At 42.8% G+C, this 20,548-nt stretch overlaps 2 protein-coding genes across 10 annotated transcripts in view; one reads left to right on the top strand and one right to left on the bottom strand.

Moving 5' to 3' along the window:
* Positions 1 to 12,383, bottom strand: part of GPR149 (G protein-coupled receptor 149) — a 109,196-nt gene extending 96,813 nt beyond the window's left edge. For 5 of the 6 annotated variants that reach the window (XM_052685734.1, XM_052685740.1, XM_052685733.1 and 2 more), the window contains exons 1-2: positions 12,244 to 12,383; positions 2,087 to 2,291 (exon numbers count right to left, since the gene is read on the bottom strand). The gene's annotated coding sequence lies outside the window, so the exon portion shown is untranslated. The remainder of the gene's footprint in view (positions 1 to 2,086; positions 2,292 to 12,243) is intronic. The other variant, XM_052685735.1, reaches the window with a different exon arrangement.
* The window catches only part of MME (membrane metalloendopeptidase), a 38,496-nt gene that overhangs the window by 12,702 nt on the left and 5,246 nt on the right, over positions 1 to 20,548 (top strand). For all 4 annotated transcript variants that reach the window (XM_052685726.1, XM_052685727.1, XM_052685725.1 and 1 more), the window contains exons 9-20: positions 2,603 to 2,737; positions 3,945 to 4,046; positions 6,733 to 6,869; positions 6,969 to 7,062; positions 8,643 to 8,771; positions 9,668 to 9,766; positions 11,593 to 11,673; positions 12,122 to 12,225; positions 13,101 to 13,159; positions 15,739 to 15,858; positions 16,526 to 16,659; positions 18,255 to 18,320. In XM_052685726.1, the coding sequence (XP_052541686.1) occupies positions 2,603 to 2,737; positions 3,945 to 4,046; positions 6,733 to 6,869; positions 6,969 to 7,062; positions 8,643 to 8,771; positions 9,668 to 9,766; positions 11,593 to 11,673; positions 12,122 to 12,225; positions 13,101 to 13,159; positions 15,739 to 15,858; positions 16,526 to 16,659; positions 18,255 to 18,320 (1,260 nt within the window). The remainder of the gene's footprint in view (positions 1 to 2,602; positions 2,738 to 3,944; positions 4,047 to 6,732; positions 6,870 to 6,968; positions 7,063 to 8,642; positions 8,772 to 9,667; positions 9,767 to 11,592; positions 11,674 to 12,121; positions 12,226 to 13,100; positions 13,160 to 15,738; positions 15,859 to 16,525; positions 16,660 to 18,254; positions 18,321 to 20,548) is intronic.

The following is a 20,548-nucleotide window of genomic DNA, read 5'->3' as shown; positions in this document are numbered from 1 at the left end:
TTAGGACTAGGTTAGTCCAGATAGCACACATTTACTGCTGCTCTCATGCCCATAATGGGCATAGAGTGAAAGGATCCACTGGCTGGAGTTAACCTAAGTCAGAAGACATAATCTAATCATCCTGGAAATGACTTTTCTTATCACTAATAGGCTTAGGAACTAAAAAACACAACCATGTGGAACCAAAGATCACACTTTACTGCGTAAAAGATTTGAAAAGATCACAGTCCCCTCAGTTAATTGCCTAATGAAAGTGCACCAGCTAAACTACGATATCATAGTAACTGCTTTAAATACTTAAAATCTCCCATAGCCTTTAATTTGTGTTATTGTTTGCACATGATTTCATTAACCTGCTAGCACTGACCCTGTTATCCCTCACTGCCAGCCGTGCTTGTGCTCCAAGTCTTGGAGGGCTGAGGTGTACGTGAGGGCTGGAGCAGCTGGCGTGCTACCACAGTAACCTTTAATTAGCCAGTTTTCTTCTGGGTAACTAAATGCAGAAATTATGAAAAAGCACATTAAGCATGTTGTTATAAAGGTGTTTTGCTGACATGCTAATAGTTTATACTACAATTGAGATTACATTAAATTATGTATCGTGTTAACTGTTCAGCTCTATTATCACCCCGTTACCATGGCCTGGAGGAGATCATGTATCCCAGCTTGCTCCTTTCCTGCACTGCACCCACTGCAGCACAGAAACCACAATTTCTATTCTGAACTGTGACCTACCAGAAGGTATCATACTACTTTCCACTTCAGGAGTGTAGGGGGGAAGCATTTTAAAAAAAGAAACAGAGATTAGTCACTAAAAGGCAGATAGAGTAAGAACAGCCAGAGATTGGAACAACCTCCACCAGGGTTTAATATGCAATGGGACAGGGACAGATGCTCTCACCCAGGCTCCCCGTTCCCATGAAGGTTGGCCCCACTCATCTTCTGGGCGCTCTGTGATTCTGTAACCGCATGTTTTACAGGCTTGAGCGCCCCATTTCACAGATGTTCCTCCTTTCAGTCCTTGTCCTCTGATAGCTCTGCTTGGCTCTGTTTCCTGCTGTCTCATCCTACTCTTTGAGCTGTACGCTGCAAACCAGCTACTGCCTCCTGCCCTTCAACCTCTGGCTTTGTCAGCACTTCCAGCCTCTAAGCCACAAGTGGAACGTCTATCATTTCTACAACTTCTTTTTTCTGTTTTAAGGGAATGCTCTTACAGGAGTTATTCTGATATCTAAGTTCCCTCTAAAATATCTGAGAATATTCATACAGTCCATCTGAAGTTAGCTGACGTAACTGTCTGCTCTGTGACATGCAGTGGTCTTTGCCTTTAAGCCAAAAATAAAGGGCACTGATTGCAACTCAAGATTTCTGTTGACTTGCTGGTTTAGGGTAATGTTTGTATTAATATACATTTAATTATATGTGGATTTGGGTATTTTGGAATTGTATTTGCAGGCTTGCTATGCGTTCTCTTTTGTGAGTTAACGTAGCTGTCAGTGGCTTAATGGGCTTTTCTCTCTGATAAAATAATCTGCCTTAATTAAAAAGAACACAGAGAGTTCAGTTGTGAGCCACCTCTCCTTTTCAAGTCTGCTGTCAATTCTGTTCGTGAGCTGCTCGGTTTTCCAGCACACGCAGGCATTGTTGGCAGGGAGGGGAGGCTGACAGCAGATGGATGGCAAAGAAAGGAGTCATCAGAATGGCCAAATAAACACAGCATTCATTAGCAGGGCTGTATCCTACTGCCTTAGGTAACTGGACACACCTAGAGATTGCTGTTCTGTTTTATTCACCATGCACACCTTACTAATCCTACCATTCTCACTGTTTCAGCAGATTAAGGTATTTTGCATAAAATAGATTTATTATTACAGCTAACAGTACGTATTTACCTTGCCTTTAAAAAGTATATTAAAAACAGCATTTTGACCGAAAGAAAATTGAGAGTAGTTTATCAAAGAGGAACTGGAATAACATTAAGATCTTCAGATATTTGACAGTGTAAGGTTTAAGGAATAAACTTCTATGTTTCCTTTTCTATCGTTGGTAAATTCAGACATACTAAATTTCATGTATACGGTATTACCTGCAGTAAACGAAGCTCTGCTGAACTTACACCCAGCACAGTGATTTCTGGATGTTCCAGGTGGCCGTACAAGAGCTGCTGCTTCTGGGAGCAATGTGCCCACAGCACTCATCCCACACAGCCCATCTTCTCTTCCCTGGCTTTTATGTTTCTGGGAACTCTGCTCCTTGGACACAGTATTTTTGGAAGTTGTAATTAAAGTGAACTAGAAAGAACAGAGGAGGTAGTTTAAATATGGACCCACAAATACCTCATTTTAAATACTGAAAACACAGTGCAGCAGTTGACAGCGCTTAGGTTTGAACAGTGCTACAAACAGTACAGTACTTTTCCACGAGGGAATTTTCAAATTTCTATTTGTGATCTAACTGTGTCTGAGAATAAATCACTGTGCAGTTAGCAAAGGAGGAGATGAAGAACCATGCACTGTTCACAAAATGGAGATGAAATCTTCCATATAATCAAGATATTCTTTGAAGAATTCTGACTCTGAAACATTTGTGTTTTTCCCTGCAGGCATGTTCTGCCTACGTTGATTTCATGATTTCTGTGGCTAAACTAATCCTACAAGAAAGAGGATCTTCTTTCAACGAGACCCAGATTGCAGAAGAAATGAGAAGAGTCATGGACCTGGAGAAAGAGATTGCTAACGTGAGAAAACTCATTTTTGAAGTGTCTTTAAATACCTGACCTCCTTCGTACCTACAGAAGCCAACTGCAAACTGTTGTTAAGCGACATGCTCGTGCTGCTTTGTGGGACTGAGCAAAAGCACATGGGGTCTGCAATACCTAAAAGGAACACTCACAAAGACACGCCTTCTAATGAGCAAGGGAAACAGGAGTTAGCTGTTTTCCAGAAACAGCAAATTATTTTATCCTAATCTGTTCACAGAAGCCCTTCCAGGGAAAAGAGGGCGAGAGACAGGCTGGTTTCTGTTCTACCATAGAAAGTGCATTTTAGGAGATGCTGCTGGGGCCTCTTTTCCTTTTGTCCTTTTCTTCACGCAGGCTGCTTGGTTATCAGAGCAGCTGATCGCCATCCCTTGGCTTGCCACGCAACACAAAGTAATGTTTGTCCTACACAAGCTGCTCCACAATGCTGATTGTTTCAAGTGCATTTTAATCGAATGCCTGTTCTCCAGAAAGTATGCCTGGGAGAAATAGCTAGAATTTCAACTTGCACTGAGAAAAACAAGTGGAAATGAAAGCATTCAGGAGCAAGCAAGAACTTGGTCTGTGATTATTAAACATTCCAAAACCACCTGAAGATGAGGATGACTGTAAAATAGTCAAAATACAGATTTCCTAGCTTCGGCTGGTTTTGTAAGTTATGCTGACAGTGAGGGCATGTGTTTGGCAGAGGTACACCTAACCACTCCATTTGTGTAAACTAAAGCCATCTGATTTTGATTTACTCCACATTCTCCTGAGAAACACACTTCAGGGTTTAGATCAGAGATAGAAAATTATTCAAAGAAAAGGAATTTACTGGGGAAAGATTTGAAGGGGAGCAAGAAAGGAAACACAAGTGGCATTTCCCTACAGCAGTGGCTGCCGATAAAGAGCACCAATGGCCAGTGCCTCCTCTTTTGACAAATCTGCCTGGTGCAGCTCAGCAGGCACAGGGCTGCCGGCACAAAATGGCCTGCAGTGGAGCCAGAAGAACTCCGTAGCACAGGCGTGCTGATCAGAAAGCACACACAGCCTGAGGAAATGCTATCAGTACGTACACAGAAGGGGTTTCGCACTTTTGCAAACTCATAGTAACGTATTAAACCTGAAACAACAATGTTTTCTTTCTACTGCTGCTTACCAAAATTCCTGTGAACTGACTCAATCTCTTTATTAACTTTGATAGGCAACAACAAAGTCTGAAGATAGAAATGATCCACTTCTGCTGTACAATAAAATGACGCTGGCACAACTCCAGAACAACTTTTCGTTGGAAATAAATCATACGGTGAGTGATAATTAATACTGATATTCTTGGCTGATGAGATTAAATGATGAAGCTTGACGTTTTTCTTAATCTCACGCAAATGTGAAGTCAAACAAGATTCCGGCATTGCACCGCCTATTATTTATACATCTGCTGAATCACACTATGCACAGAAGTCTGTGCTTCCGTACCCACAGCTCCTGCTGACTTGGAGGCAGATCTTGCACCTCTGCTTCAACACAAAGAGATCGAAAAGACTGCAGCCAGCATTTCATTCTAGTGTGCTGTACGACTGTATCTGACTGTTCGGGCTCTCTGTGTTCATCCAGGGCTACAGATTCAGACCAAAAGGCCCTTTTTTTCCCCAGCATTCCCCCTGTAAGATGATCACCCAAAGCAAGCAGAAAAGCCCTGGACACGATGACCACGCGTGAGGAGAATTCTGCCCATTCCTCCCACTGTGGCTCCCCCAGGACATTTCAGCTCTGCCCTGTCTCCCATCCTGAGTCACATGCCACTTCCACAGCGTGACCTTTAATTCACGGACCACAAAGTCCAGCTAAACAATATCTGAAGATGTGATAACGCAGGGTGCCGCCCCAGCAGCACCACGCAGGCTGGACGTGCTCACCATAGCAACTCCTCCTCCGCGCCCTGCACGCAGACAAGCAGGTCAGCAGGGCGCTGTGGCCTGGCTGCAGGACTGCATTCAGGTACTATGAAATAACACGATTCCCACCCCAGTTTCATAGTCTGCTATTTTTATTGACTTGAAATTCTTTCATTTTAAATTTCATGACAGTTTCATTCTGAGTAACTCAATTAGTTTCATAATTTACCTCTTCCCACAGATCCAACTTGACAAGTTACCATTACAGTCATAATGTCAGAATGCAATCATCATGTCAGAAGCTAACTTGTTCACAGAACGGTATTGCCCAGGTTATTTTTAGTTTCTGGGGAGTACTGTAGATCAGCAGCAATCATCTGCTCTAAATTTATCCAAAAATGCTCAAAAGACACATGGTGGGAGTTGGTACTGTTGTTGTAATGGCCTAAGGATAGAACAGCAATTATTCCTAAAATTAGCTTCAAGTTTGGTGCTTCTCTTTCAGAACTGAAGAGATTCTACTCCCGAGAGCTCATCTGATTTCCTCAGCTAGTTTGTCTGATAAAAGATGTTACCTCTTCCCACTTTCCTCTCAAAAGAACCAGACTGGGAAAAATCCCCATTGCTCTCAGACAAATAAGCATAACGAGCATTTTAAAAATTAACAAAATGTGTTTTTTTTTCCTTCAAGCACAATTATTATTGGCTTTTCTTAAATGCAACATTCCTTTCCACTATGAGCACCCACCCAGCCTCATAAGAACACAAAGTGGCTCTACAGTTTTGATTACGATTTAAAGATTCTGATTTGAATTGCTTTCTAAGTCAAACTGGTCCTCAGAGCCTCGTCTCTTCCAACACGGACTGTGGGCCACATAAGGAATTTAAAGTAGCCTGCATAGAAACAGCTGTAAATCAGTGCCATTTATTCACAAGGTGAATGGCTGAATTGCTGGAAGAATACACAACTCTGCACAGGCTGCGAGCTGACAGATCTGTCTGTACCAGCCGCTATCACACAGAGGACAACAGAAACGCTCTGCAGATTGCTGGATGTCAGCTCAGGTGTGAACTCCCAGCTGGAGCACACCGAGCCCAGGCAGCGCGCAGCAGTGCTGGCATTCAGCACACGCTCAGGAAGGAGGCACTGCCTGCTCTCCGGCCACTGCTGCTCCCTGTCTCCTTTCTGAGGCACGCGATATCACTGACCAAAGACCAAGCGAAGGGAAATAGGTTTTATCAGCCAACTATCAAGAATTTCCTGTTTAGAGTGCCCACAGTAGAAAAACACTCTGTTCACATGGGTGGATGTGACAGAATGAAAACAGCAGAAAAAACCTTCCCAGGCACTGCCCACGAGTGCTGTGTGAGGCTCAGGCAAATGCCAGCATAAAGCACGTGGGGTTCTGGCAGCTGGGAGGCAGGGAACAACAGAGAACATTGATCGTAGTGACAACTGTCTGCCGTGGCATCCTGCTGTCAGGTGCTCGTGGACCTGCTACCAAACCGCTTCTTATTCAGTATCTCACAGCATGGCACACAGAGGAAAATTCTGTACAGACAGTGCATTTAGTGTGTCTGTTTGAAAGCCTATTAGAATCAAGCCTTTTGTGGACTTCAGCATACTTCAGAACAAGCCCTTGCCATGTGCCTGACAGAGGATGCCACAAATACCACAAACTTCACACTGCTCCGTATCTGCAGAGCCACATCGTGCTGAGCATTAAAGCTTTTTATCATGCTTTGATTTAGAAAACCTCAGCTGTATACAGCAAAAGAATTAGTGAAATTTTACTTAAAACACGTGTTCTGCTTACCCAGGCTAAATAGAAAGAGCCATAACGTTTTTAGTTGTGTTATACTGAAAATAAAACGACGTCTGGACCCCTTCTGCTGGATACCATCCTATTTTAATAGGATTTTAGAGCACAGGGGACATAAATGATCCCAGATCAGTTATTATTGTGATGACAACATTTACAAGCAGTGAAGCTGGTGGGAGATCAGCACAATTGTGCGACGTAAACGTATTGTTAAAAGTAGCTGAAGGCTGTTTCTGGAGGATTTGTCCTTAAATAATATGTATTCCTTTTCCAGGCATTCAACTGGTCAAAATTCATAAATAATATAATGTCAACTGTACAAATTGATATTGAGAATACGGAACATGTGGTTGTTTACGACCCAGAATACCTTACCAAGCTGAAGTCTATTCTCAATAAGTATACCCCCAGGTAGGTATGGTAGCTATCTTTGCAATTTGCATTTTATTTCCAGTGCATTTCAAAAGCCTAAAAACATTCCCAGCTTATTATCGTTGTTTTATTACATAGAGAACTTCAAAACTACATGATCTGGCGATTCGTAATGGACCTTGTCAACAGCCTTAGCCGCAACTACAAGGATACCAGGAATGCTTTTCGTAAGGTGCAGAAATTAATCTTTCTTTTCAAGTTGTAAAAATGATCGTTGTTAACCAAAAAAGATAATTCCTTAATGGCTGTGCTGTATAAAATGTAACGTATCTTGAATGTTGTGCACAAAAGCCAGACGTGCTTGCTAAAAGCTCCAGCTGGAGTGTACACCTCCTTTATAGCATCTATGTTAATAGCTGAGGCGGATCTGAAAGGCGCTGCTCTGCTACTTGCTCTCTGTTATTTCCAAATCTGCGTGGTTCCCCTGATGATACGGTCATTTTGGTAACGGTCCCACTTGCTAGCATCTTATGCAACAGTTTAGATTGGCTTGCTAGAAACTCCTCAGCATCCAACGGAAGAGAGTCACAGTCAAACAGGATGGGTCTGGTCTCCTTTTTCAATCATTTGATCTTGCAGATATTTCAGTGCTTTTAAGGAAATGCTGAGCAATCCCACAGAGATTGCACATGGAAATCTTTGCTATTGCCCCAGTTGAACTTTCTGCTTTTAAGTTTGCTGAGCAGCATTAAAAAGCAGTTAAGGCCATTTTGCTTCATCTACAAGTGACAGAGGAAACATTTCTATGCACATATGCAGTGTTTTAAGGAGATTCTGCCTGTTCCAAAACAAAATGGAGTAATTACTGGAGCGAGCTAATGGAGATTTAGTTTGATCAGGTTGATATACCCGAACAGGGACTCGCATTCATTAATTACTTCTTCTTTTTCCCTTGCCTCTTAAAGCATGAAATTTTCAAAATGAATCTTCCTGTTTGCTTAGTCTGCATCATTGAGGAATGTTTCCACAACATCCTAGGACTTCACTGAGGAAGTGTCATTTAGAAAAATGTCAAAGTTTGAAACAACAGAAAAAGACCTCGCCACTCTAAAAAACACCGTTCTACTAATTAACTAATAATACGTGATATAACGTAGCTGAAGCTTCTCAGAATAACTGCAATTAATTGAAACTAGCATCTCTCTTGTTAAGTTTGCTTCCAAATGTAACTACGTTTCTGCTGTGTGAGGGAGGTGTCAGTCCTAATGCACCAGGCACTGCACACATACAGACCCACAGCAATCCCTTTCTACTGCAAGTCACTACTACCTGTATGGCAGCACCTAAGTTCTCATTCCTAGAGCAGCACACAGCTTTCTACACCAGCAGCACACAGACACAGCTGTCACTGGAAAACACAGCCTTAATGCTGCAGGAATGGCTCTGCTGTACAGCTGTGCAGTCACGGCGGCTGCCAGAGCTGCCCTCACTACAGATCCCTGCGACACCGCCAGCTCTGTCTCTGGGTATTCCTCTGTAACCTCTCCCATTCTTGGCTTTTAGAGTAGTTTTCTTCTCTCTACCTTACATGCTTTGAAAAGATAAAGAGCATCACTAATGATTCATCTCTTTCCTTGGCCTGTGGAGGACATGCCCTTCACAGTGAGTCCATTTAGCTGCTGTAAGTACGAACAGGAGCTTCAGCACTGACTGAAGACCCATTAGCTCCTCCAAGTGCACATGTGCTCATCAGTCCACCCTCAGGTTCCTCGTGCCCTGAGATCACTGCTCTCTGCTGTTTCTGTCTCACAGGCTCTGTACGGCACCACGTCAGAAACGGCTGCTTGGCGGCGCTGCGCCAACTACGTCAATGGCAACATGGAGAACGCGGTGGGACGGCTGTATGTGCAGGAGGCCTTTGCTGGAGACAGCAAACACGTGGTAAGCCTTCCAGCAAACCTCCCGTGTGCCATGCAAACATCATTTGTCGCTTATTATGTTTCTTTAAAGGTTTGATCACGCTTTCGATTCAATTCCTCTGAGCAGCAGGGTCACTTCCTAAAAGACCTAACCTTTGGATTTGCTTCTCAAGCAGTGTACCAGTGAGCAGTGACAAGAACGCACGTGCTACGAGAGTCCTTCCCTTACACCTCAGTACTTCCGCATTGCTAATTCTGAGCTGGCTTGCTTCCATTCAAACAAGCACACTGTGAAGTAACGTGAAACACAAAGAGACCGTGTGTGCACACGTGGGGGCAGGAGCTATCTGTGTGCCCATTTGCCCCATCAGCTGGCCCTGAACCAAAGGCGTGGGCCATACATGAGCAAGGAGCAGCCCCTGCCAGAACCAAGGCACTGCGTATCCTCTGCACTGCTGCCGCTTCACATCCCGCCAAAGTGCGGCACAGGGACAAGCAGTTCTTTCTCTCTGCCTTCACTCACACAGAATATTTCTGAAAACATACCCAAAAGGAAGATGCGGCTGCTTCCTATCACTCCTTCTGTCATTAAAGCTTGAGATACACCGTTTTTTGTGGTTGACATATATAAAAATAATTCCATCAGACGCCCAACGTGCAGCAGATGGACAAATGACAGATTCTTTGTAAGCTGAACCATCACTGTTTTGTGAGCTCATGCCCATTCCCAGGCTGAAAGCGCTCCTTAACTTGAGCTCCAGAGCTTGAGCATGGTCCATCAACAGCACACACAGTCAGCCAGTGCAGGAGAAACAGGGTGGTGATAATAAACCACATATAAGCCAATAAGCCATAACTGTGGAAAAATAACAGAATCGTTTCCATGGATCTGTAACATACTGGTGTTTTTGTTCCAAGGTGGAGGAAATGATTGCAGATATACGTGGTGTTTTTATAGAAACCTTAGATGACCTCACCTGGATGGATGCAGAAACCAAAAAGAAAGCAGAACAAAAAGTAAGTTCAATCCTAAACACTGGACATACTGTGTGTTTCTCTGAAAAATAAGTATACAACTGTTCATCTTCCATAACAGAAAAGCAGTAACACTTTTGTATGCATATATGTATGCATGTGTGTACATAAATGCATATAAACCTTTCATAGAGGCACAACAGCTCGCAGACTTTGTGTGTCAGATTCAAATTACATGGGCAGGGGCCTCTCTGGAAATAAGATTACAAAATGGGAGATATCTATATGAAAGAGGAAGGCCTCCCAGGCAAATCAGTGATTAAGTGGATAGATAACGAATATCTACAGGAAAGTAAGTTTGAAAATGAGAAGGAATGATTTGTGGTGATTTAAGCAGCTATTGTGAGCGATAGGACAAGAACAACAAGTTAAACCATGGGCTGGAGATCTTCAGTGAATTGTCCTTTGAGGGCAGAAGCAGCTTCAGACAGTTCATGCAAGTCTGGAGTAACGAAAATCAACTGTAGAGAGCGCTGAGTTGGGTAACTGAAAGCACTTGACTATATCTCTAGTTCGTTTTATCCTAAGGATAAAAAGTCTTCCACTTCGAGTTCTTACTGATATTTTACTACAAAAATAATAATGCTTGGAAAATGTTGTTTTTATATTAATTGCAGAGCAGGTCCTCCAAATTTTTGTGCTACAGAATCTTAGGATAAAACATTAAAAATAACTATTCAAGTATTACTGCTTTATCAAACATCTCTAGACTGCACAGCCTGCAAAAATACATGATTGCAACAGATACTTCAGGCAGACACAGCATCCACTGGGCTTATCCCAGCTCTCATGGGATCACATAGCAGAGATGCCATCTTATCAGCTGGTGCAAGTGCACCCCTGGGAGGAGAAAGCTTCAATAGCTGCATGCATGTATAACCGCCCAGTAACTCCTGATCAGGAATGGCCGTGTAACTGATGGACCAAACTGCAAACCCTATGAATTCTGTGCTAATCGTAGACATCAGCAGTGCATTTACAAAGCCCCTGAAACGCTTCTACTGCTGCAAACAACTTAACTGACAAGATTAAATGCAACCACTGGAAAAGCCCTGATGCACCCCTCACGTTGCTTATAATGTTCATTTGTTTGGGGGAACAGCCTACATCAGAAAATTAGTTGCATAAATAATGTGATTTTATTGCTAAATTTATTAATGCATGATTATATGGAAATATTAGAAAGAGCTGCCAAGTGCCACTTGGTTTTTGTTTTGTTTTTCAATTGCTTCTGACATTGTCATCAAGTTCAATGAATGTTTAGCTATGGAAAGGCGTGCAGTGAGGTCTGGGGGAGAAGCCTTTGTTAGGACTTAAAATTGCCAAAATCTGAGAAGATTTTAATAAACTGTTTCAGTGCGATCAAGGGCCATGAGAGCTCATTAAACATTGTGTTATAGTCTCAAACTGAGGTTCTGGAAAACTGTAAATGTGATTTCCTACAACTTCATTAACATGAAGTTAAAAACCTTCCAGACATTAATTTTAGTCCATTTTAAATACTGTAAAATCTGTCAGTTTTTTCAAGAGATCTACTATTGGTTCAACCTTCCAGCTCAAAGGCATCGCTGCAGGGCTTTTGGCATCCTGGGCACATCTCTCTAAGTTCACTGATAAAGGAAGGAACAAGATACTTTCTGAAAATTCCACTGTTACAACTAACAGTAAACATTATAGAGCTTTCCATGATTAAAGAAAATAAAAACTGCTATCATTAAAGGTGTGGGCTCTCTGCAGTTGCCTACCTAGTTGGTTGATCCAAAAATACGGGTAGATTTGCCGTGAACATCAAACTGTCTCTTCCCTAGGCAAGAGCAATTAGGGAGAGGATTGGCTACCCAGATGAGATCATGACAGATGACAACAAGCTGAACAGCGAGTACCAGGAGGTAAGCATCCACAACAGGCACATAATTAGAAAAAGGTCTTGAGAGAGAAACTGTGGCTTTATCTTCATAACCAGATCATCTGCGTCTGCACAGAATACCTCAATCTTGTCCTCAGTTCTACTGAGGTAAATAAGAATGCATTATAATTCAGTGTAATACAGCTGATCCAGGACAGATGGTGATGTGTGTTTGCTTACTTCAAGGGAACACGTAAATTGTAGAGGAGTTCTGCTAAGATAAAATGTAGAGCCAGTGGTGTTCAGCCTACTGTTCCTAAGTCTGCCACAGATTTAACATGGTTTGAAGTAGATGCAAGGGTTTGTAACTTAGTGACTCTATCTGCTTATTCATGAATGCAAACTAGCTCCTGCGGTACGATGTGGACGACCTGCAGAACTCAGACTGCATCAAACACCACCTCTAAGTATTTTTCCCTCTTTCCATGCAGCTGAACTACAAAGAAGAAGAATACTTTGAAAACATCATTCAAAATTTAGTATTTACCCAGAAGAAAAGACTGAAAAAGCTGAGAGAAAAGGTGGACAAAGAGGAGTAAGTATTTAAAAATACCTTATATAAATCTTCACTTGGTTTGTATAGGAGGAGGTACACAGTTGGAAGCCAATCAGCGATGGTTTGATTACTTTCCTGCACTTTTCTCCCCTTTCAGAGGGCAGGTTGGAGGGCATTGCTCCCTTCTCAAAGGCTGGACCTGCTTTAACAGTAGGATGATGAAATCAGGGGGATGGCATGGAAGGCTGAGCAGTGTGGAGCTCTAGTCTGGTCTCTTAGCTCCTGGAGTGGATTAAGCGGACTCTTGGAGAGCAGGTTTTCAATTAAGTTTATCTGAAAGATGAATTTCATCCCCATGTGTTTTATTTCTCCTGTTTGGGGATTACTGCACAATGCCAAACAAAGCACAATTAAATGAGGATAAGCAGGAATTTACTTCAGCAGTGCCCTCCTCTGAATTAACGCAGATAAACCAGGAGACTGAGAGCTGGGACTGTTCAGCTTTAAGGAGAAACGACAGCAGGGGATGGAAAATGGGATCAGTGGAAGCACTGATGGGCAGGAGAAGAGCAGAGCGAGCATCCTTCTCTGTGGTGTCTAGTGACAGCACAAAAGACAATGAAACACAAGAAATTCCACTTACATTTCAGAAACAACTACTTTTAACAGTAAGAGCGGTCAAGCACTGGCACAGTTTGCCCAGAGAGGTCCTACATTCTCCATCCTTGGAGACATTCAAAACCTGACCAGACATCATCCTGAGCAACTTCCTCCAGCTGACTCTGCCTTGAGGAGAGGCCCAGGACTTAAACGCCTCCCAGACTCAATTATTATGCAGTTCAGTCTGTATGTCTGTACCTGTGGTTATTAACTCTGCCATTACAAACTGAAATTCTGTTTCCTGTCGTTACTAGGTGGATAAGTGGAGCTGCTGTTGTCAATGCTTTTTATTCTGCAAGTAGAAATCAGATAGGTAAGGTTTACCAAATTATTACTAAATGCTTCCAGAAGAATTTTTCTTTTTTCGTCTAGTCCCCATTAAGGAATTGAAGAAGCTGAAGGAGTTCCAACAGTCCTACATTTGTAGATGTTGCTGATTCAGGCGATCTATTAAGCAGATTCCTGCAAATATGATCATGATGTCTCTCACTGGGCTCCAAACTCTCTGCAATAGCTTGCAGTTGCAGGAGCACAAAGTTGCTGGTTTGGGGAGAAAGGGAATGCAGCACTCAGCCTTAACTCCATGCCAGCAACAACACGGAGGAATGGAGAAAACTCCTTGTGTTGGTGCAAGCAAGGATGCTTGTGAAAGTTCATTAACTTTTTCAGTGAACCCAAACTATTCTGGCTTGGCAGGGGTAGGGACAAAGCTGTGTGACTTAACTGGCATGCACTGCTTACACTTCAGGATGGCAAGAAAGTGCAGTCATTTTGGTAGGTGGTGTGAGCATTTTGAGCGTACTGCCAAGCATTCAGCATAAAGTTCTGCTTAGAAGGCTTTGTTTACAATAGTTTTGTTTAACAATTTGCAGAAAAGAAATCATGATTTGTAAGATTGAGGCTGATGACTGGAGGTTAATCTGAGCCATAAATTCTTACCTCATCCTGCAGCTATGGCATATCAGGATAATTAAAGCAGTCTGATCTTTAGAGTGATGTCTGCCTTAGCTTAGTAACATTCTTTAAAAACAAGAAAGAACATAACCTCTAAAAAGGAGTTTTATGTAGGATATGGAGGAAATTTAGAGCTCCATTAATGCATCTTCACATGGTTGTGATCCTCACGGTTCCAGCAGCAGCACTTAAAGCAGATCTTAAAGAAGCCACTCAACATAAAAAAAAAGAAACAAACCAACAGTGGAAGAGCTGTTAGTAAGGCAGTCCAGCTTTTCTTCCTTTGGGTACCAGCACCCCCTGCCCTGCAGCTGTACCAAACAGAGCAGATCTGTGCTCCTGACTGTTTGGGGAACGCTGTGCAACACAGTCACTCCTGACAAAGGCGTTACGGTTTGCAAACACATTCAGGAAGAAAAGCAGCGTGTTCTTCTTTTGTGCAGGGCTGCACAGATTCTGGGGCAAACACTTCGTGCTTCCTCCTGCCTTGGAGTTCCCAAAGCTGATTAGCAGTCTGTCTTTTATATCCCAAAGGAATTCCACTTCCTTTCTTGTCTGAATCTCCGTACCCCACTATAGGAGGAATGTCTAACCATGTTTTATGTAACAGAAGTCATGGAATAAATTTGTTTCCTGAAGGGCAGAGTAGAAAAAAAAAATCTATGAATTGTGATCTATATGCAGATCAATATCTATGAATTGAACAAACAAATGGTTACTCTACAATTGGCTGAGGGGACAGGGTGTTAATTGAACTGACTCAAAGTCCTGAGAACTGCCCGCCTGCTGGAAGGGAAGGCGCTTCTTTGCCAACAAGCAAAGGCTACGCTGAGCTCCCAGTGATTCCAGCTGTGTTCAGGCCACCAGGACTGACGCCCATCATTCTGAGCAAACACCTTGTTAGGCGTGGGCTTCAGGGAAAGAGCAGCTTTCTGATGCTGTACCCCAAGGATTGCTTTGTTTTTCCAGTCATCAAAATACCCATCGCACGGTGCAGCATTTATACTGCTGTCTTTGCTATCAGCATCTGCTAACAAAAACGAACAGAGAAACACGCAGATAATTTAATGCAATGTCAAAGTAACAATGACACAGAATTACTGTGACAGCAGGCAGCAGTTTGCACAGGACAGCAGCAATAGTTCATTTTCTAACATCTTTTTCTTATGATTCTTTCTCCTCCTGAAAGAAATGGGCAGAACTGTACTGGGATTTACAAAGAAACACAAGCAGCATGTTCTTCTTCATTCACAGTATGAGAACTGTCAAATAATTCCTTTGCATGCAAGTTTTGCATCCAGAAAGAACCTTTTAAGAAAAATCTTCATTTATAAAAGGTCACAATTGAAAGATGATTTATTTTTACTAAATTGCTTCCTGAAAGCACAGAGAAATTAGCGTAGAAGTGGGTAAAAAGCTCTTTGTTCCAATTCTTTTACTGCTAGTGTGGCCTGTTTGCCTTGGTCCTAGTGGGTGTTACTGCGAGTTACTAAAGAACAGATTTCTCTGAGATTGGTTTCAAGTGGGGACAACCATGAAGGCATGTTTTCATCCCCGAGGAACACCTTGCCATCTTTCAGGACCTTGTGACACATATATAATAAAGCTACAGGAGTCTGAGCATGCTAAGGGGCTGCAAACTGGAAAAGTCCAACGGCTCTTTTGCAAAACTGAGTAGGAACAACACTGACACTGCTTGTGATTACACAAGCGTCCCAAGAGCTGCTTTCCCTTACGCCAGGCCTGGGGAAGGGCAGCGGCCGTGCTGATCCGGCCCTTATTCCCTACAGCCATTACCACGTGTAAATAAAATCAGTGCTGCTGCTCAATCTGAGGGAACAGCGTGACTTTGGCACGACCGGCACATCTGTAAAAACGCTCTGCTCACACAGAGCTGAACGAGGCACTACCTTAATCGTGTTGGGGTTCTTTTTGCAGTCTTTCCTGCTGGCATTCTGCAGCCTCCTTTCTTCAGTGCATCTCAGCCCAAATCTCTGAATTACGGTGGCATTGGCATGGTCATCGGTCACGAAATCACACACGGGTTTGACGACAACGGTAAGGTTGAGTTTCTAGTTACAAAGCACAGAGCGCGCAGAATATTGTACAGGTTTTTGTGCTTCGTCATTCCAGCAAACAAACAAAACGAAGACCAAGCTTCCACATAAAAGACAGAATTTGGATTTCTGAGGTGTTGTTCCCCACGATGATTTCCAGAAGAGCCAGCCAAAGGGTTTCCCAGACACTCCTCTCTCACTGACAGGCTGCAGCTTGCAGACCCGCAGCATACACAGCCTTTAGCCTTGCACCTGGTCGCTTACTTTTGCCAAGGCTCCACCAGAAGCATTTTCTTAGAGGAACAAAGCAAACAAAGAACAGAGCGTAAGATCCGCGACATCCCGAGCAGTGTGTGCCACAAAGCACAAGGACCCAGGTGCTAGACCTGCTGCCCAGCCACAGCCATGATTCCTAACAGAGCCTTCCTCGCACCTTCTAATTCAGCTGAATAGTTTGTTTTGTTAGTTTGTTTTCTTCCTTATCTGGAATGCAGCCCTTCCAAAAAAAAAAAAAAAAAGAAGGAAAAATAGGAGCATGTCATCTGTATGACTGCCTCATTGGAGAGAGATTCTTTTTATGAGTGATTATACTTATTTGCTATGCTTCTTAATGCATCAAAAGCTTCTTTTTGTCCCGTATTCATCATTCTGTTAAAATACTGTTACAGGCAGAAATTTCAATGAGAATGGAGACCTCGTAGACTGGTGGACTGAAGAATCTGCCCGCAGTTTTAAGGACTTATCACAGTGCATGGTGTACCAGTATGGAAACTTCTCATGGGACCTAGCAGGCGGACAGCAGGTATGCCATATTCATTTATAACTACCAACGTTTGCCTTTTTTTGATGAGAAACCACAAAAATCTTACATTCTAAATACGCAAAGCCTTTTTCACATGAACGGCTGAGGAAAAACAGCAAAAGATTCTTAGAAACAAAGATAGCAACTCCATACCTATGCTGCCAGTTCTGAACAAGGCAGGTGCTGCCCTGTCTGAGTGGCAGCCCTAGAAGCTGTTGCTCTAGGAGCCTTCATGGGCCCTCAAAGGCTCTCTTTAATTCCATTAGAGCAGGAAAAAAAAATACATGCAAGCTTGATCTTCTTTCCCTACAGCATCAAAACAAACCTTGCTTGCTGCTTTCCTTCACTCAGAAGTTTCTTGCTCTTTCCTGAAGATAAGCATCTGAATTAGAAAGCAATCAGGGTTGAGAAGAACCAGGGGACAGCAGTAGTGCAAGGAAAAGATGGAAACCAGCCGACCTAAATGTAACTGCACTGATAGCACTGTGCAGCTGTCGGCATTATTACTGTCTGGAAGCCCTAATTCCATGAGAACAGTTGCAGGATCAGGTCTGCCTGACATCCCCTATCGGTGGTAACACACACCAGCAGGCAGCGGTGAGGCAGGCAGTCCTCATGCTGACCATGAGACCAGCCCTGTTCCCATCGACTGCAGGCTGTGAAACTGCAACTGGGAGCACCAGCTCTGTCTACACAGATTCCATACACCACTCTGTACCTGCTATGCAAGAAGGTATTTCCCTGACTACCACTGCACGGTCTTTACAGAGGCTGACAATAAATCCCATTCTACTCAACAGGGAAAAGATAAACCCTCCTGTGCTGAGGATTTCCTCATCACTTTTTAAACAGCTGGGACCAACAGGGAAACCTTAAAGGAGAAGAATCTTCCAGCATGTTTATCCTCCATTTTTCACAGATTAAGTTCAATGTTCCAGCTTTGAATATTGTAACCCAGGGTCCTGGGCTGCAGGTCAGAAGTACAATGTCTTAAAAATACACTGATGGTTCCTGTATTACCAAAGCTTCATCACCATTGGTGATACCTCACTGATTTATGAAAACAGTAAGAGCTAAATAGTTTTATTCTCTGCATTTTGCTACCAAAGAGATATGCAACTTGCCCAATATCCAGGAACACACTGAACGACTTCCTAGCAGATTTGCTGATGTCTGTTAGCTGGTAATTACAGCTACCTGCAGTTTAGATTTAACTTGTTTTGTAGACCATGTGGACAGATGTTGCCAACTTCCCCTAATAGGAACTGTGGCAAGAACGTGAGCATTAAAACCACAGAGAAAATAGGAAGAATGAATGAACACACAACTAAGCATCAGAAATTGAGTAAAAGAGATGCAAGGTCCTAGAAAGCCCCTGTGTGGGGAGAAGAAGGTTAGGGAAAACAAGAGTGTCTGCATGGATTTTGAGATAAGGGAAAAGGAGAGTTCTCAGAGATCCTTTCTGTCACAGCCTTCTACAACTTCAGATTTTAAGGGAATTCTCCCCATGTAAAATTGAATTAGGCACACCATTTGGCATCCAGACCCTGGATAAGCTCTTCTTTCCAGAGACTGTATTCTCTTTTCTTTTACAGCTGAGTGGAATTAACACACTAGGAGAAAACATTGCGGATAACGGGGGTGTTAGACAAGCATATAAGGTAAGAAGTATCCATTTCTTTATTCTAGCTGAAATCATCATAGGTTAAGACAACTCATTTCACAGCATTTGAAGAAGCAGCATTGCTTTTGTGGTAGGGACAGGACCACACCTATCCTGTCATCAAAGCACCATTTAAAACCATTGACAACTGCTCTATTTCTTTCATCCCATTAACTGGTCTCAGGCCACATCTGAACAATCACCAAACTGAACTGATGATACTGAGCAGCTCTGGCTACCTGTCTTCACCAGCTTTTCTGTACCAGTAAGGAGGAACAGAATGATTTTCTTCTCAACTCTATCACCAAACACAGGCAGTTTTTGTTGTTGTTTTAAATCTCTGCCTGCATGAACTCTATTCACTACGTACACTGTTCAGAATCTTGTCTCCCACAGCATCCCGTGGGCAGGTATCCAGAGATGTCAGTGATATCTGGATGCCCTGTCCTAAGCCTTCCATGGGGAGCTTGTCTGCTTTCTGGTTTTCCTTTCATTCTCTTCCTGAAACAGAGATCTACTTCTTCGGATTTGCCATCTCAGAGACTGAAAGTAAAACAAGGTCTTTTCTTTGTGACAGGTTGAGAGATGAGAACCAAGTCAGCTTCTCCAGGCCTTTTCCATGTTGCTTACAAATCTGACAGTGCAGGCCATCGTAACACAATGCTTTGTCTCCTTCCCTGAGCACCCTGTTCTGTAGCAAAATACCCATCACTGCAAAACACCACTGCTGTCACTGCTCAACAAAGTGCCTGCTGGAATGCTCAGGCCAAGTCACACCACTCCTGCAAGCAAGGCTGTCAGCAACACTCCCAGCAATAGAAACAGGAATGTTTGAGGGCAAATACTATCATGAATGAGAGATTAAAAATGACTTGAGTCTAAAAGAGGAGTCAGTAGGTAGTAATAGGTCACTCTGATCTTCAGTTACCTGAATACTTACACATGAAAAAAGCAACACAACGACAGCGCATTCTCTTTCTGAAAGGAACGGGCATAGACAGAAAAAATAAAAAAATCAGCAGTGTTACCAAAAAAACCCCAGTTGGATTTCCCTAGTTATGACAGTATCAGAAGCAGTAAAATAAATACATAAATAAGAATAAACCAGAAGGAATCTTGAGAGGCCATCCAGTCCACCCCCACCCTCGCAGGCACAGCCAACCACTCAAACACTCTGTAAGAGAAGATCCACCACATCCTTGCTGTAGTTTGAATGCTATCACAACCTCGCTATCAAGATGGAAACAAAGAACAATCTATTCCTTCCTTTTCAGCCACCTTTTACATATTTGAAGACTGTTACGTAAAGCACAGACTTCTCTTCTTTAGACTAAACAAACCCAATTCTTTCAATCTTTCCTCATAGGTCATGTTTGCTAGACCTCTGCTCATTCTTGCTGTTTTCCTCTGGACTCCCTCCAGTTGCTCTACGTCTTTCTTTGAGCACAGTGCTCAAAACAGTACAGCGTGCTCCAGCACAGACCTGGCCAATGCCAAGTAGAGTATAAGGATTCTTTCTTGTGGCTTATATAAGATGCTCCTGTTCATACAGCCCAGTACAACATTTGCCTTTTTTGTGTTACCGTGGCACTGTTGAATCTTGGTCAGCTTGTGAATGACCAAAATTTCTGGAGCCTTTTAGTAGACCTGCTGCCTGCACTTTCTTTAGCTAACTTCAGTGATTGACTTCACTCCTCTGGCAGCCTGGCACTGCCTTTGGTCAGAATATTCCTCCAATCTGCCAACATCTTTCTTTAAGTGGAGGTAAACAAACAACACACTTTGACACATGGCCTTTATAAGAAACATGAAAGCAGTCATTCTTACTACGGAAAGGTTTTAAAGCCTTTTGCCATTTGTTTAAAAAACCAAACCAAACCAAGAGGTTTACTTGTAGAAATCAACTTTTTATAACGCAACATTAAATAATTGACAAAACTGATTTTTTCTCTCTGCAGAATCAATGTTATGCTAGTAAAATTGGATCCTGGAACTCTGCATTGTATGACATACGCGTATTTGATAAATATTTGAGAGGGAAAAAAAAAAACAGCAAGACAGCACGTGTGCTGTTACAACAGTTTTGCAGCTGCTGAAACTTTGTGCCACACATCTCATTAGGGACAAGAAAAAACAAGGCTAGGAGAGAAAGACGAGTGAGTGCAGGAGGAAACAAATCCTTGGATCATGTCTCGGATTGCCCAGGGATCACAGTGGCAGAGGTGG

The sequence above is a fragment of the Tympanuchus pallidicinctus genome, unplaced genomic scaffold, assembly GCF_026119805.1.
Source record: "Tympanuchus pallidicinctus isolate F22 unplaced genomic scaffold, pur_lepc_1.0 scaffold22, whole genome shotgun sequence".
NCBI classification, from domain to species: Eukaryota; Metazoa; Chordata; class Aves; order Galliformes; family Phasianidae; genus Tympanuchus; species Tympanuchus pallidicinctus.
The sequence above is the reverse complement of the archived record's forward strand: the minus strand, read 5'-3'. Positions and strand labels throughout refer to the sequence as shown.